Genomic DNA, 11,887 nt, shown 5'->3' with positions numbered 1-11,887 from the left:
AAATGTGAAATTCAAGTATGAAGGCAGGGAATATTCTGCCGACTTTATTGTCTTGCACCTTGCTTCTGTGAATTTAATTCTGGGGATGGATTGGTTGTCCAAGTACTGTGTGAAGATTGACTGCTGCAGTAAAACCATTTCTGTCTCATCTCATGATGAAGAAAGGGAGTCTCCTTATTTGTCTGTACTTCAGGTGGTAAAGGCCTTGAAGGAAGGAGATTTCGGGTATGTTTTATTGGGAGGTTTGGTTGGCGTCAACAAGGAGCCAGTTTCTGTTATTCCGATTGTCTCTGAATTTGAGGATGTCTTTCCGGATGAAATTCCGCACTTCCCTCCAGAGAGGGAAATTGAATTTGCAATTGACTTATTGCCTGGTGTGGGACCTATCTCTCTTGGTGTCACCTCTGGAATTATCCGAATTTAAGAAGCAGATTGAAGACTTATCCAGAAAAAATTTTATTAGGCCGAGTGTGTCTCTCCGGTGATCTTTGTTAAGAAGAAGGATGGGTCTATGAGATTATGTACAGACTACCGGTTGAATAAGGTTACATTATAGGCGTTTTATTGAGGGATTCTCACGGATGGTTTTACCTTTGACACGGTTAACCCGTAAAGGGAACCCATTTGTGTGGACCCAAGAATGTGAAGTGAGCTTTCAAGAGTTAAAAAGGAAGTTGACTACAGCTCCGGTATTAATATTGCCGGATCCTACAAGTAAGTTTGTGGTGTATTGTGATGCTTCTAAGTTTGGGTTAGGCTGTGTGTTAATGCAGTTCCGTCAGGTGGTCGCTTATGCTTCTCGGCAGTTGAAACCGCATGAGGAGAATTATCCGACACATGATCTTGAGTTGGCAGCCGTAGTGTTCGCTTTGAAAATTTGGCGACACTTTCTATACGGGGCCGATTTTATTGTCTACAGTGACCACAAAAGTCTAAAGTATCTGTTTGATCAGAAGGAGCTAAATATGAGGCAACGCCGATGGGTGGAATTTCTGAAGGATTATGATTTTGAATTGCAATATCACCCTGGTAAAGCCAATGTAGTAGCTGATGCTTTAAGCAGAAAGACGCTTGGTATGGCCAATTTGATGATTTCCGAGTATAATTTGATTGAGAAATTCAGGGATCTCCACATTCCTGTGAATACAGAAGATAGTCCGCATTTATTGACTACTACGGTAGTCCTGAATTCATTAGTTGAGCGGATTAAAGAAGCTCAATTGCTTGATGAAGAGATTCAGTCTATGAAAGAGCAGGACTTTGTGTCCACTGATAGGTTCGGTCTTAAGTTTTACAAGGATCGAATCATTGTTCCAAAAGGTCAGATGGTAGATGAGGTATTAACTGAGGGTCACATGGGTAAGTACACTATCCATCCTGGTGCTACCAAGATGTACCAAGACTTGAAACGGAATTTCTGGTGGTCGGGAATGAAGAAAGACATTGCTCTATTTGTGAGTAAGTGTTTGACATGTCAGAAAGTTAAGATTGAGCATCAGAGACCTTCTGGATTACTGCAGCCCTTGGATATTCCGGAATGGAAATGGGTCAGTATTTCTATGGATTTTGTAGTAGCATTACCGAGAACTCAGGCTGGTTTTGATTCCATCTGGGTAGTTGTTGACAGATTGACAAAGTCTGCACATTTCATACCAGTTAAAACGAGTTTCTCCACAGAGCAGTTGGCTCGGATATATGTAAGAGAGATTGTGAAACTTCATGGTGTTCCTGAAAGTATCATTAGTGATCGGGACCCTAAATTTACTTCTAGACTCTGGGATGCAGTGCAACAGGCCTTCGGTACACAGTTGAGGCTGAGCACGGCTTATCATCCCCAGACTGATGGTCAGACTGAGAGGACTATTCAGACCCTGGAGGACATGTTGAGGGCTTGTGCCTTAGAGCAGGGAAATGCATGGGATAAATATCTTCCTCTAGTGGAATTTTCCTACAATAATAGTTATCATGCCAGTTTGGGCATGGCTCCGTATGAAGCTTTGTATGGCCGTAGGTGCAGGGCGCCTACTTGTTGGTCAGAAATTGGAGAGAGGCAGTTATTTGGGCCTGATATGGTCCAAGAGACTACCGATCAAATTATGATGATTAAGGATCGATTGAAGAAAGCACAGAGTCGCCAAAAGAGTTATTATGATGCAAAGCATAGACCCCTTGAATTTTCAGGAGGGGATCATGTATTTATCCGTTTGTCTCCGACTACGGGTGTTGGGCGTGCTCTAGGAGTGAGGAAGTTGAGTCCTAGGTTCATTGGGCCCTACCAGATTAGGAAAAGGGTTGGACCTGTGGCTTATCAGCTTGCCTTACCTCCACATCTGTCAAATTTGCATAGTGTTTTTCACATCAGTCAACTTCGAAAATACGTGCCGGATGAATCCCACATTGTACAGCCGGACAATATCGAAGTAAGAAAAGACTTGAAGTTTGTTGTGGGACCGTTTAAGGTTCTAGCACGTGATGAAAAAGTGTTGAGAAACAGGACTATTCCCATGATCAAGGTACAATGGGAAGGATTGACTCCTGAGGACGCCACTTGGGAGCGGGAGAATGAAATTCTCCAGCGATATCCTGAGTTTGATGTCAGGTATATGTATATTTGATATTTGATTTTGTGGGCAAAATCCTTAAAAGGTGGGGTGAATATAATGACCCTAACTGGTAAATCTTAGTTAGAGATTTAATTTAAGGATTTAAATGCCATAATTAGATTCAGTGAGCGATTTCGAGTATTTTGACTGTAATCATGACTATGTTATGAACAGTGCGTTCTGCCGGAGAATTTACAGTTTTGTGAATTAACCGGTAGAGCTTAAAATGAGCAAAATAATTTTAGGAACATAATTTGAAAATTCTGATGACAAATATGAGTTCAGAACGAAAAATTGTATAGTCTGGCACTTTCCGTGAAAATCTCGTGAATAGTGTTTCTACCGGGTATTTTGTACTGCTGTTTAAGCAACCGGTAGAGTCCAGAAATAAATAATTGATGAAATAAGAATAAGAAAGTCCAATATATGCCAAGCAAGTCAATATAGGCCCAAGAAAATGATAAGTTTATAAGTTTTAATTTTCGTAAGTAAAGGAAGTACAATTAGTGATGCACAGTGCATTTCGTCAAAAACGGTGCAAAAACCATACTGTGAATTATGAATATTGTTCCTTAGGAAATAAAAAATTAATGTAAATGATTTTAGGAAATAAAAAATATGTTTGTAGCTTTGAGTTAGTTCCGGGTCAATTTAAGTTAAAATACGCGATAAAAAAACATCCGATGAAAATGGCCACATGTGCCTATATAGCCTTGTCACTTAAATGAAACACTATTCATTTCAGATTTTCTTCTTCTCTCTCTTGCATGGCCGAGCTGCACATGGAGGGGAAGGGGCTAGGGTTTCAAATTTTCCTTCTTTGATTTCTTCATCATCCATCCACCAAATCCAATGACCCACCACATGAAATTGATTGGAAACCACTCAATGAATCCATTCCACCTATCCATTTGAGCTATAGTTGAGTGTGTGAAGAGTTATTCCTCCTCTCATTTTCGAGTTACTATTCATTGGAGGAGAAAAAGTGAGTTTTTGGATGGAGCTTGGCTTGGAGATTGCTCTCTAGGCTTTGTACAAGTGTTTAGAGGTAAGAAACCTCTATTTCCATGATATTATTTTGATGATTTAAGTTATGAAATTGATGAGCATATTTTGTTGGGAAATAATTGATGTTAGAATGTGAAATTTATGATGGATTATTGTTGTTTAGGAAGTTATAGTGTTGAGTAAGCATCCACATGTGATATAAAAATTTAAAAGTCCTATTGCATCTTCCTCCTAGGTTTCGGCCATCATGGAGTGAGTAGGAGTTATTGTGGAAAAAATTATATTATGTATTGTGAAGGTATAGTGTGTTGGAAATGAGTGAAAATGGATGAGTTAGTAAGAATGCCTAAGTAAAAAAAGGACTTGGTGTCTAAACTCAAAATAGGAATTTAGTGGAAGCATTCCTAGGTGTTTTCAAGTTGTAATGAAGTAACGAAAATGCATTGTAAAAGAGAAGGATCTTTGGAAATTCCCCTTGTAGGATTCAACCTATAGGGTATTTAGGGATATATTTTGTACATTTTATTTTAAATAAAATGTGTTGTAATAAATTGTATAAAGGTGATGAGTTTTGAAGAAAAATAGCATGATTTATGTTGAAAATTCCTAAGGGAATGGTTGATTAAATTAAAGAACACCAACGGTTATAAAGAGGTCTAGACTTGTGTATTGGCATAGGATTGGCAAAAATGCAAAGAAAGGAAAATAAGCGATAAAATGTATGCTTATGAAATAATTATGGTATTGCATCATTTTATTGATGCATTGTAAATTATTCTCTAGGTGTGCCTAGGGATTGAGAAGGATCGGAAATCTCTTGAAGCGATAAAAGTAACTTGTTCCACAAGTAAGCGTATTGGTAAAGCTTCAAGAGGTAAGCTCTATGTTTAAGGAGTCTTTTCTTGCTTGAGTGCTCCACCATGGTTAGTGAACTATGGTTGGACTGTATGACTGTGATTTAGATGCCTTGTATAGATGCATTCATATAGAGTTATTTGATAACATGATATGTTTTGCTCTGATATGACTTCTGTAATTTGATTTCTGTAACAATCTCTGGCCATTGATTGTATAGTACCCGGACGTCCGCTTTGGGGTCCTCCCTCGGGACTGATGGTGTACTCCTCTGATATGTCTGGTTCCGCTTTGGGGTCCTCCCTCGGGAACACGTGCGTTGATTTCCGCTTGGGGTCCTCCCTTGGGAATGACGGCGCACATCTCTGATATGATATGGATATATGCTCTGTTCTGTTATGATATCTGTTATATGTTGTATTTGTATACTCTGTATCTGACTTTCATGCAGGAGTGAGCCAGGGGTATGGAGAATTCTCTATAAACCTGGAGCTTATTGAGATTTGTAATCTCACCCCTCCTTGGGGACACATTTTCAGGTGCCCAGATTTCCGGTGAGTCCTCACTAGGCAGGGACACGACACGTGGCTGAGGCAGTTGACAGACCGGATTTTGAGTGGCTGTAGGCTGCTACCTTTTTGGAGTGTTTGATGTATTTTAGTATTTTCGCATTTGATGGATCATGATATTGATCCTTTATTTTGTATATGGCCTGTATATGTTTTGTACATGTCTGTCAGTTTGATGCATGTACATTTGAGTATTCAGGAACGTTATATGATGATGTAGTATTCAGATAGGTTTATGTTTTGATGGCATGCTGTTAGATTTAGTGGCACGGAGCCATGTTATGCATGCGCCCATGTATGGGTATTCGATTATATTTGGATATCTGGTATTTCTGAATTGATATGTTGTATAAACTGTTTATCAGGAAATGCTTCTGAGTGGGATTGGAAAATCCCCAGTTGTCCGATTTATAGAGGAAACTCTGCCCGATTTTCGTTTACGCCGAGTAAGAATTAAGTTAGAAAAAGAAAAAGTTAGCTCATATTTTCGTAAGTTAAGTCTTCCGCTGTTTCTGTTTATATCATGTGTATGTTAATTGAACCGGCTCGAGACGGGGATGTAACACATGGCATATAATTTCGGCCATTAAGCATGATGACGGTGAGTCGTCCGGTATCAGAGGTACTGGTCTAGTCAGAAGCAGCCACGAAACCAAATACAGACAAAAAAACAACCACAAAAGGAGAGAGAGAAAAAAATTTTCAAATAAATTAGGAACGTGGTAAAACCACAAGTACAAATAACCACATACAATGGCAGAGAGAACACACGAACAATGGCAGTAGAGAATGAACAGCACGCAGTCGGTGCCCAGCAAGGTGACAGCACAGCGGAAGAACAATGTGGTGTCTGGTCGGTGAGGATCTACTGAGTTTCTCTCCTCACTATATGGCGACCAAGGCGTGGACAAGCTTAAGTAAAAAAAAAAATCGACTAACAGGGGAGGGAAGAAAATTAGGTGGTAGCGACGTTGATATTCGGGAATTGAAATAGGATTAGGTTTACAAGAGGGAATGGATTTTGTGATTTGAAAAAAAAAATTCCTTTTTTCTTCAAACAAAAAATAATTCTGGTAAGGAAAAAAAAAAAAAAAAAATATATATATATATATATATATATATATATATATATATATATACGGGGTTTACATTTCTGCAGCTGTTGTACCTTACTTGCCATATATATATATATATATATATATATATATATATAGGGATAGGATATTGTGCCTACTTCTCTACCTTTACCAACATCGTTGGATTACAATCTCATCTAACGGTTCAGATTCAAAAAATAAATAAAACCCTTTTACTCTTTTTCTCTCTCTCTCTCTAACTCTTCTCTTTCTCTCTCTCTAACTCCACCCTTTCTCTCTCCTCGCTTGTGTGCGATGAAGAAGACGCCCAAGTCTACATTTTACGATTAGGAAAATATTCTTCATCCTTTGTCCATGCACTTGTATTCTGAGAAGGGTTGAATTGGAAAAGAACAAGTTAATTGGAGTATATAAATTAAAGTGATAGAATTTGCCAGAGCATGTTAGGGTTCCGTCTCAGAATGAAATTGATAACTTTGTCTTTTTCCCATCTTAGGGTGGTTTCTGTATATTTGGATTTTTGATTTTGTTGCCTTTTTACGGCGGTGTTGCTTGTCGACGACTGATGATTGATCCCATCTTTGTGCAGAATCTGGGCCTCGCTGAAACCTAAACCAACAGAGATGGGAAAGGGCTTTTTGTTTCCATTAAATAGACTCTCCCTCTCTCATTCCAAATGTGATCTAACAAACGTAGTGTTAAACGATTCGATATGGTTTTATTTACCTTTGTTTCAACCCAAACAACCCTAATTATTCAACGCCCTAAATTATGGCTTATTTTCTTCTAAGGGTAACAAAGCAGAGTACTGTAGAAATTTGTATTTTCTTCTTCTTTTCTTCCAGGATGATAATATTGGATACTCAATTTTGAGTTTATGCACAAATACTTTGGTGTTTGCAGCTTTCGAATCTTTAATAATATTTGTCATTCCTGTTTTTTTAACAAAGAAAAAGATGATGTCGTATTATTTGTTCTTCCTTGCATCGTAGTTCTTTTTAATATTTTGGTTTTTTTTTTTTTAATCTGTGGATGTTAAGGCATGAATTCTACCATCGATTTTGTTTCTTAGCAACGTATCTGGTTTTCAGTGGGAGAGATATTTGCAAGTACGTCTTCTTTATCGCAAGCAAGGGAGGAGAGAATAAGGGTGGAGTCAGAGAGATAGGGGGAAGAAGAGTGGAGTTAGAGAGAGAGAAAAAAAGAGTAAAAGGGTTTTATTTAACTTTTGAATCTGAACCGTTAGATGAGATTGTAATCCAACGATGTTGAGAGGGGTAGGTAAAAGTAGGCAAAATGGGAGTAGGCACAATAACCTATCCCATATATATATATATATATATATATATATATATATATATATATATATATATATATTTGAAAGCATTAAATGCGGAAAATCATAATCATACAAAGGATGAAAGCATTAAATACGGGAAATATAACCATACAAAGGCTGAAAGCATTAAATGCGGGAAATATAACCATACAAAGGATGAAAGCATTAAATATGGGGAATTATAACCATACACCTGTCGTTGTTGTACGTAAAGCGACTGCAGAAGTGATTTATATATATATATATATATATATATAATCCGCTCTTGATACCATGTAGAATAAAAAGACACAGAAATTTATCGTGGTTCAGCCAGTAGGCCTACATCCGCACTGGTGACATTTCTCCCCCTCTCAAGTGATGATCCAGGAGGGGAGTTCCCTTCAATATAAATAATAGGTGATACAATAATTGGGCCAAATTATTTTGCCCACAATCAAATAAATCACATAATTTGTTTCCCTTTGATATTTCTAACAATTATTTGATATTTGATATTACAATCAATCAAATCCTCTAATTTATCTCCTTTGATATTTCTAACAATTTCTTAGCAACATTTATAGAAGATATTAAATGCTCTTTAACTAATATCCTTAAATAGTATTAGCAAGAGCATAGCCTTTGTTTCCATGCATTCAGCATTATTTAGTTGGTGTTCGTTCGCGTTCATCACAAAATTGGTTATACCTTGCAACAGACGGAGACTTTCTCAACCCCTTAGAGCGATTTCTTATTCTAAACAATTTTAGGTATTGTCAACAACCTTTCATTTATTGTGCATTTATTCTTTTAAATACTCTTGTCTATAAAGCTACTAACCTTATTGTTAGAGTAAGTTGCATATTATGTCAGTAACCTCTTATTCAATTACAAGTCCCACTCTGCATGTGTTCCATGTTCAATACTATTACAGTGACAGTGATGATGAGTTTCACAATAGTCTTTAATCTTTAAAGTACAATTAGAAGATAATGAATGTATCAGTGTGGCACATGGTTGTTTACATCTTGAAATGTATGTATTAGTAATCAAATAGTACAGAAGCACATGATAAATGTAATGAAAACCACTCAAAATGCCACAGCAACTCAAAAACATATTGTGGTATAATATTCACCAAAACCAAAAAGGTTAGAGAATACAGAAAAGATAACAACCCCATAAACAAAGCAATAGAAGGAAAAGGAGGGAAAGGTGGTCCTACATTCCCCTCTACGAGTATCCCACACACTACACAGGCTGTTAAAGAGAAACAAATAATGCAAAATCTGATGGGTCACATGGACTAAAAGCAAACTGACACCACACATGTCCTTGCCTAACAATTGCACACGCACATGGGGTCTGTCCCATAAGCCTCTCACCACTTAATAACACCATCCTAAACATTTTTTTTTTCTCTCTAATAATCATTTTTTCCCTCAACTATCTATGCAAACCACTCCCATATTGTCATTGAAGTCGTCACACTTCACAAGTCAGAAAACCTTTTTTTTTTTTTTTTCCTAGCTAATATTATACACAACGATTAAATGAAAGTAAACTATATTGTTAGCACATTACATATGCTCTTTAGCATATATAACTTTTGTCTTGAGCTCTTCTGGGTCAATCTCAGTTGAAATTGGATCTATAGAGTGGGATCTATGGTACATTGGGGCCTAGTAGCCAATAAGGTGCATTGCAAGTGCCTGTGGCAAGTGATTAAGTGGTCATTGGTGAGACCAACTGCTTGCATAAATGAATGAAGCACTGTTGGACCTACGAACCTAAAGCCCCTTCTGATCATATCTTTGCTTATGCTCTCTGATTTTGATGTCTTCACTGGGATCTTGTGGCCGAACTTGTGTTGAGTGGAGATGGGTTTATGATTCACAAAACCCCAAATATATTTGTCAAATGAACCAAAGTCCTTGTTAATCTGTAATAGCCAAATTTACAAAGAGAATATTAAAAATCCTTCTAGACATATTCAGTAATTACTTGAACAGAAATGAACACAATATTCTCATTCTTAACCCGCCACCCAAATCACTTTCCATTAAAACCCGTCTAACGAGGATAAGGACGGGCAGTCCTTATACACAAATTTACTCTTGCATATTAAAGAGTTATTTCTTTAATCTGAACCTGTGATCTTTAAATCACAAAGGAATAATATTATCGCTGGCGCAGACTCGCCTTTTAGTAAAATTAAATTTCTATCACCTGAAAAGAAAAAATTCTTACTAGAGTAAAATAAAAGTGACTATGATTGTGTAATGTATGACAAGGTTGATACGGTTTGAAATTTAGCATAAAGAGATCAATCAGCTCATATCGGGTCAGGCTATAAAATTTCTATGCTATTGGAACTTGTTTGTATGTCAATGGTTGATGATATTAAAGAGAAAATAATAAGATGCAGTTGGAAAATCATTATTGTACTTTTCATCATTGATACTCCAATTAATCTGTTCTTTTTTCAAGAATATTTACTTAAATAATGTAAACTAGTGTTCTGGAGGGCCATAATATGTAAAGAAGAGAGACCAAAAGAGAGATGAAAAAGGCAGAGTGTTTTATGCTTAATGCTTACTTACCTCTAAAATTCGATTAGCATTATCAACAATTCCTCGAACCCTGCTCATATCAATGCCATATTCCAAACTAATAGACATCATTTGCTTATCTGTCAAGTTGGCCACAGTTGCTGCATCAAAATTTGAAAATGCAGTCCTGTATAATTTAAAGTTCATTAGAAGTTTCCTCATTTAAGGGACAAAAAATAAAAAAATTAAAATTTGCATGTAGGTGTGCATATGCAATTGTGCACTTAGGTGCTATTTAGAAGAATCAAACCTGAAATCTTGCCGTTTCTTCAAGATTGAGGTCCAATCAGATCCAACTTGAGCACCGCTTAAAACTAGAAGTTCAAACAACACCCTGTATGTGCAATAGCGTTTTTGTTAATAATCATCACCATCATCATTTGTCTCTACACATTTTTGTTTGGTCTTAATTGTGCTTTTGCCTAATGAGAGAGGAAGTGGGGGCTTACTTGTCATCATGAACTGGAACTCCCCATTCTTCATCATGATAAGCAATATAGATGGGATCTATTTATCAAAAGAGACATTGAGATTAGCACATTCTGTTTTCAGATGAAGCACACTGCATGAAGTATAAGAAAATTGGAAATGAATTTTTATTAAATTTATACCCTCAGTTACCTGAATTGGTTGTGATAAAGCTGCATCTTTTCTCCTCCTCACTAGGCTTGGATGTAAGATTGCTTGAAGGGTCAAGAGGAACACCTCTTTCAAACTTTGCTGACTTTGATCTTCCATAATGGGCAATCTTCATTTTCCTCTGTGCATGTTGAAGTGCCATCTGTTCTCTCCTCACTGCAGCTATGCTACCTGGGGAATCAGTGATCAAAGTTGAAGAGTAACTTAATGATGCCTCAACAGAAGCAGAAAGACTAGTTCCACAGGAACCATCCTTAAAACTCTTGGACTTCTTCCTCTCTAGAGTTGGAGTTTTTATGGTGTTTCTTAGGGTTACAATCTTTTCAGAACTTGAGTTCAGCCCATTACTATCATTGCTTCGCTTTATTGCTGGAGGCCTTGGGGACTTTGACTTTGGTGAAACTGGAGGAGTCAATGAAGTTTTGCTTGGAAGTGGTGGTGATGGTGGAGAAAGTGATTTTGGTGACACTTTCTTGATTGAATTTCTTCTCTCAAGGTTAGAAACTCTATTACAAGTTGGTTGAAGGACAGGCCTGCCATTGATTCTGGCCACAGTAACATCTATGCCCACAGTCACTTTGGCCTTGGAGCTGCACATTTTTTGTTGCTTGGTTATGTTGTGGTTAATTGGAAAGTGAACTTTGTTGGGGGAGTAATGGATTAGGAGCTGTAATGATAATGAAACAATGATGTGAAGAAGGATGTAATAAAGGATTGAAGGAATGGGAAGGGAGGGATATTGGGTTTTATAAAATGTGTTGATGGTGGGGACAGGTAAAGGGGAAGTTGTAACATGGGGAAGTGGGAATCTGCTATACAACCTCTTGTGAGGGGCATTACTTTTTTGCAAACTAAACCACGAGGGGCGAATATGACACAGGCTTCTAACTTGACCATTTTGCAATGTCTCAAAGCAATTAATCCTTACTGTTGCTATGAGTACGAGTTTGTATTACTAGTAAAGCTATTTGTTAGAGTCTAGAAATCATAGATGGGACAGCTTAAGTTTTTGGGTTAAATTAGTTCTTGGGGAGGGTTATATTTACAAATTTTTTATTTACAAACTATATTGTGTTCTTCCGGGGGAATACTATGTTCTCTCGGGAGTACATAGTATAATTTACAAAATTTTGTAAAAAAATTTTGTAAACGGATCATTCCCCTTAATTCTTTACATGGTATG

The 11,887-nt window shown here is 37.2% G+C and overlaps 1 protein-coding gene and 1 long non-coding RNA gene across 2 annotated transcripts; one reads left to right on the top strand and one right to left on the bottom strand.

The window, feature by feature from the left end:
* Window positions 1–3,192: 3,192 nt before the first annotated feature.
* LOC133312012 (uncharacterized) lies at window positions 3,193–5,245 on the top strand. Its single transcript, XR_009751630.1, has 3 exons — window positions 3,193–3,651; window positions 4,395–4,485; window positions 5,006–5,245. It is a non-coding gene; the product is annotated as an uncharacterized LOC133312012 (long non-coding RNA).
* Window positions 5,246–9,104: 3,859 nt separating this feature from the next.
* On the bottom strand, window positions 9,105–11,305 carry LOC133312015 (uncharacterized). Its single transcript, XM_061513149.1, has 5 exons — window positions 10,687–11,305; window positions 10,515–10,572; window positions 10,316–10,399; window positions 10,057–10,192; window positions 9,105–9,395 (listed from the first exon to the last, which is right to left on the bottom strand). Exons 1-5 carry the CDS (start codon window positions 11,300–11,302, stop codon window positions 9,105–9,107), a joined length of 1,185 nt encoding a protein of 394 aa, XP_061369133.1. The 5' UTR covers window positions 11,303–11,305.
* Window positions 11,306–11,887: the final 582 nt, after the last annotated feature.

The sequence above is a fragment of the Gastrolobium bilobum genome, unplaced genomic scaffold (genome assembly GCF_033153095.1).
Source record: "Gastrolobium bilobum isolate Gb01-03AN ecotype WA unplaced genomic scaffold, APGP_CSIRO_Gbil_v1 utg176232, whole genome shotgun sequence".
Classification (NCBI taxonomy): domain Eukaryota; kingdom Viridiplantae; phylum Streptophyta; class Magnoliopsida; order Fabales; family Fabaceae; genus Gastrolobium; species Gastrolobium bilobum.
The sequence above is the reverse complement of the archived record's forward strand: the minus strand, read 5'-3'. Positions and strand labels throughout refer to the sequence as shown.

Excerpts from the sequence above, each read along its gene's own strand:
- LOC133312015 (XM_061513149.1), bottom strand. The coding sequence starts at position 11,302 with ATGTGCAGCTCCAAGGCCAAAGTGACTGTGGGCATAGATGTTACTGTG. Across the intron at positions 10,573-10,686 it reads CTTTATCACAACCAATTCAG|ATCCCATCTATATTGCTTAT; the intron begins GTAACTGAGGGT and ends TTTGATAAATAG. Across the intron at positions 10,400-10,514 it reads GTTCCAGTTCATGATGACAA|GGTGTTGTTTGAACTTCTAG; the intron begins GTAAGCCCCCAC and ends TTGCACATACAG.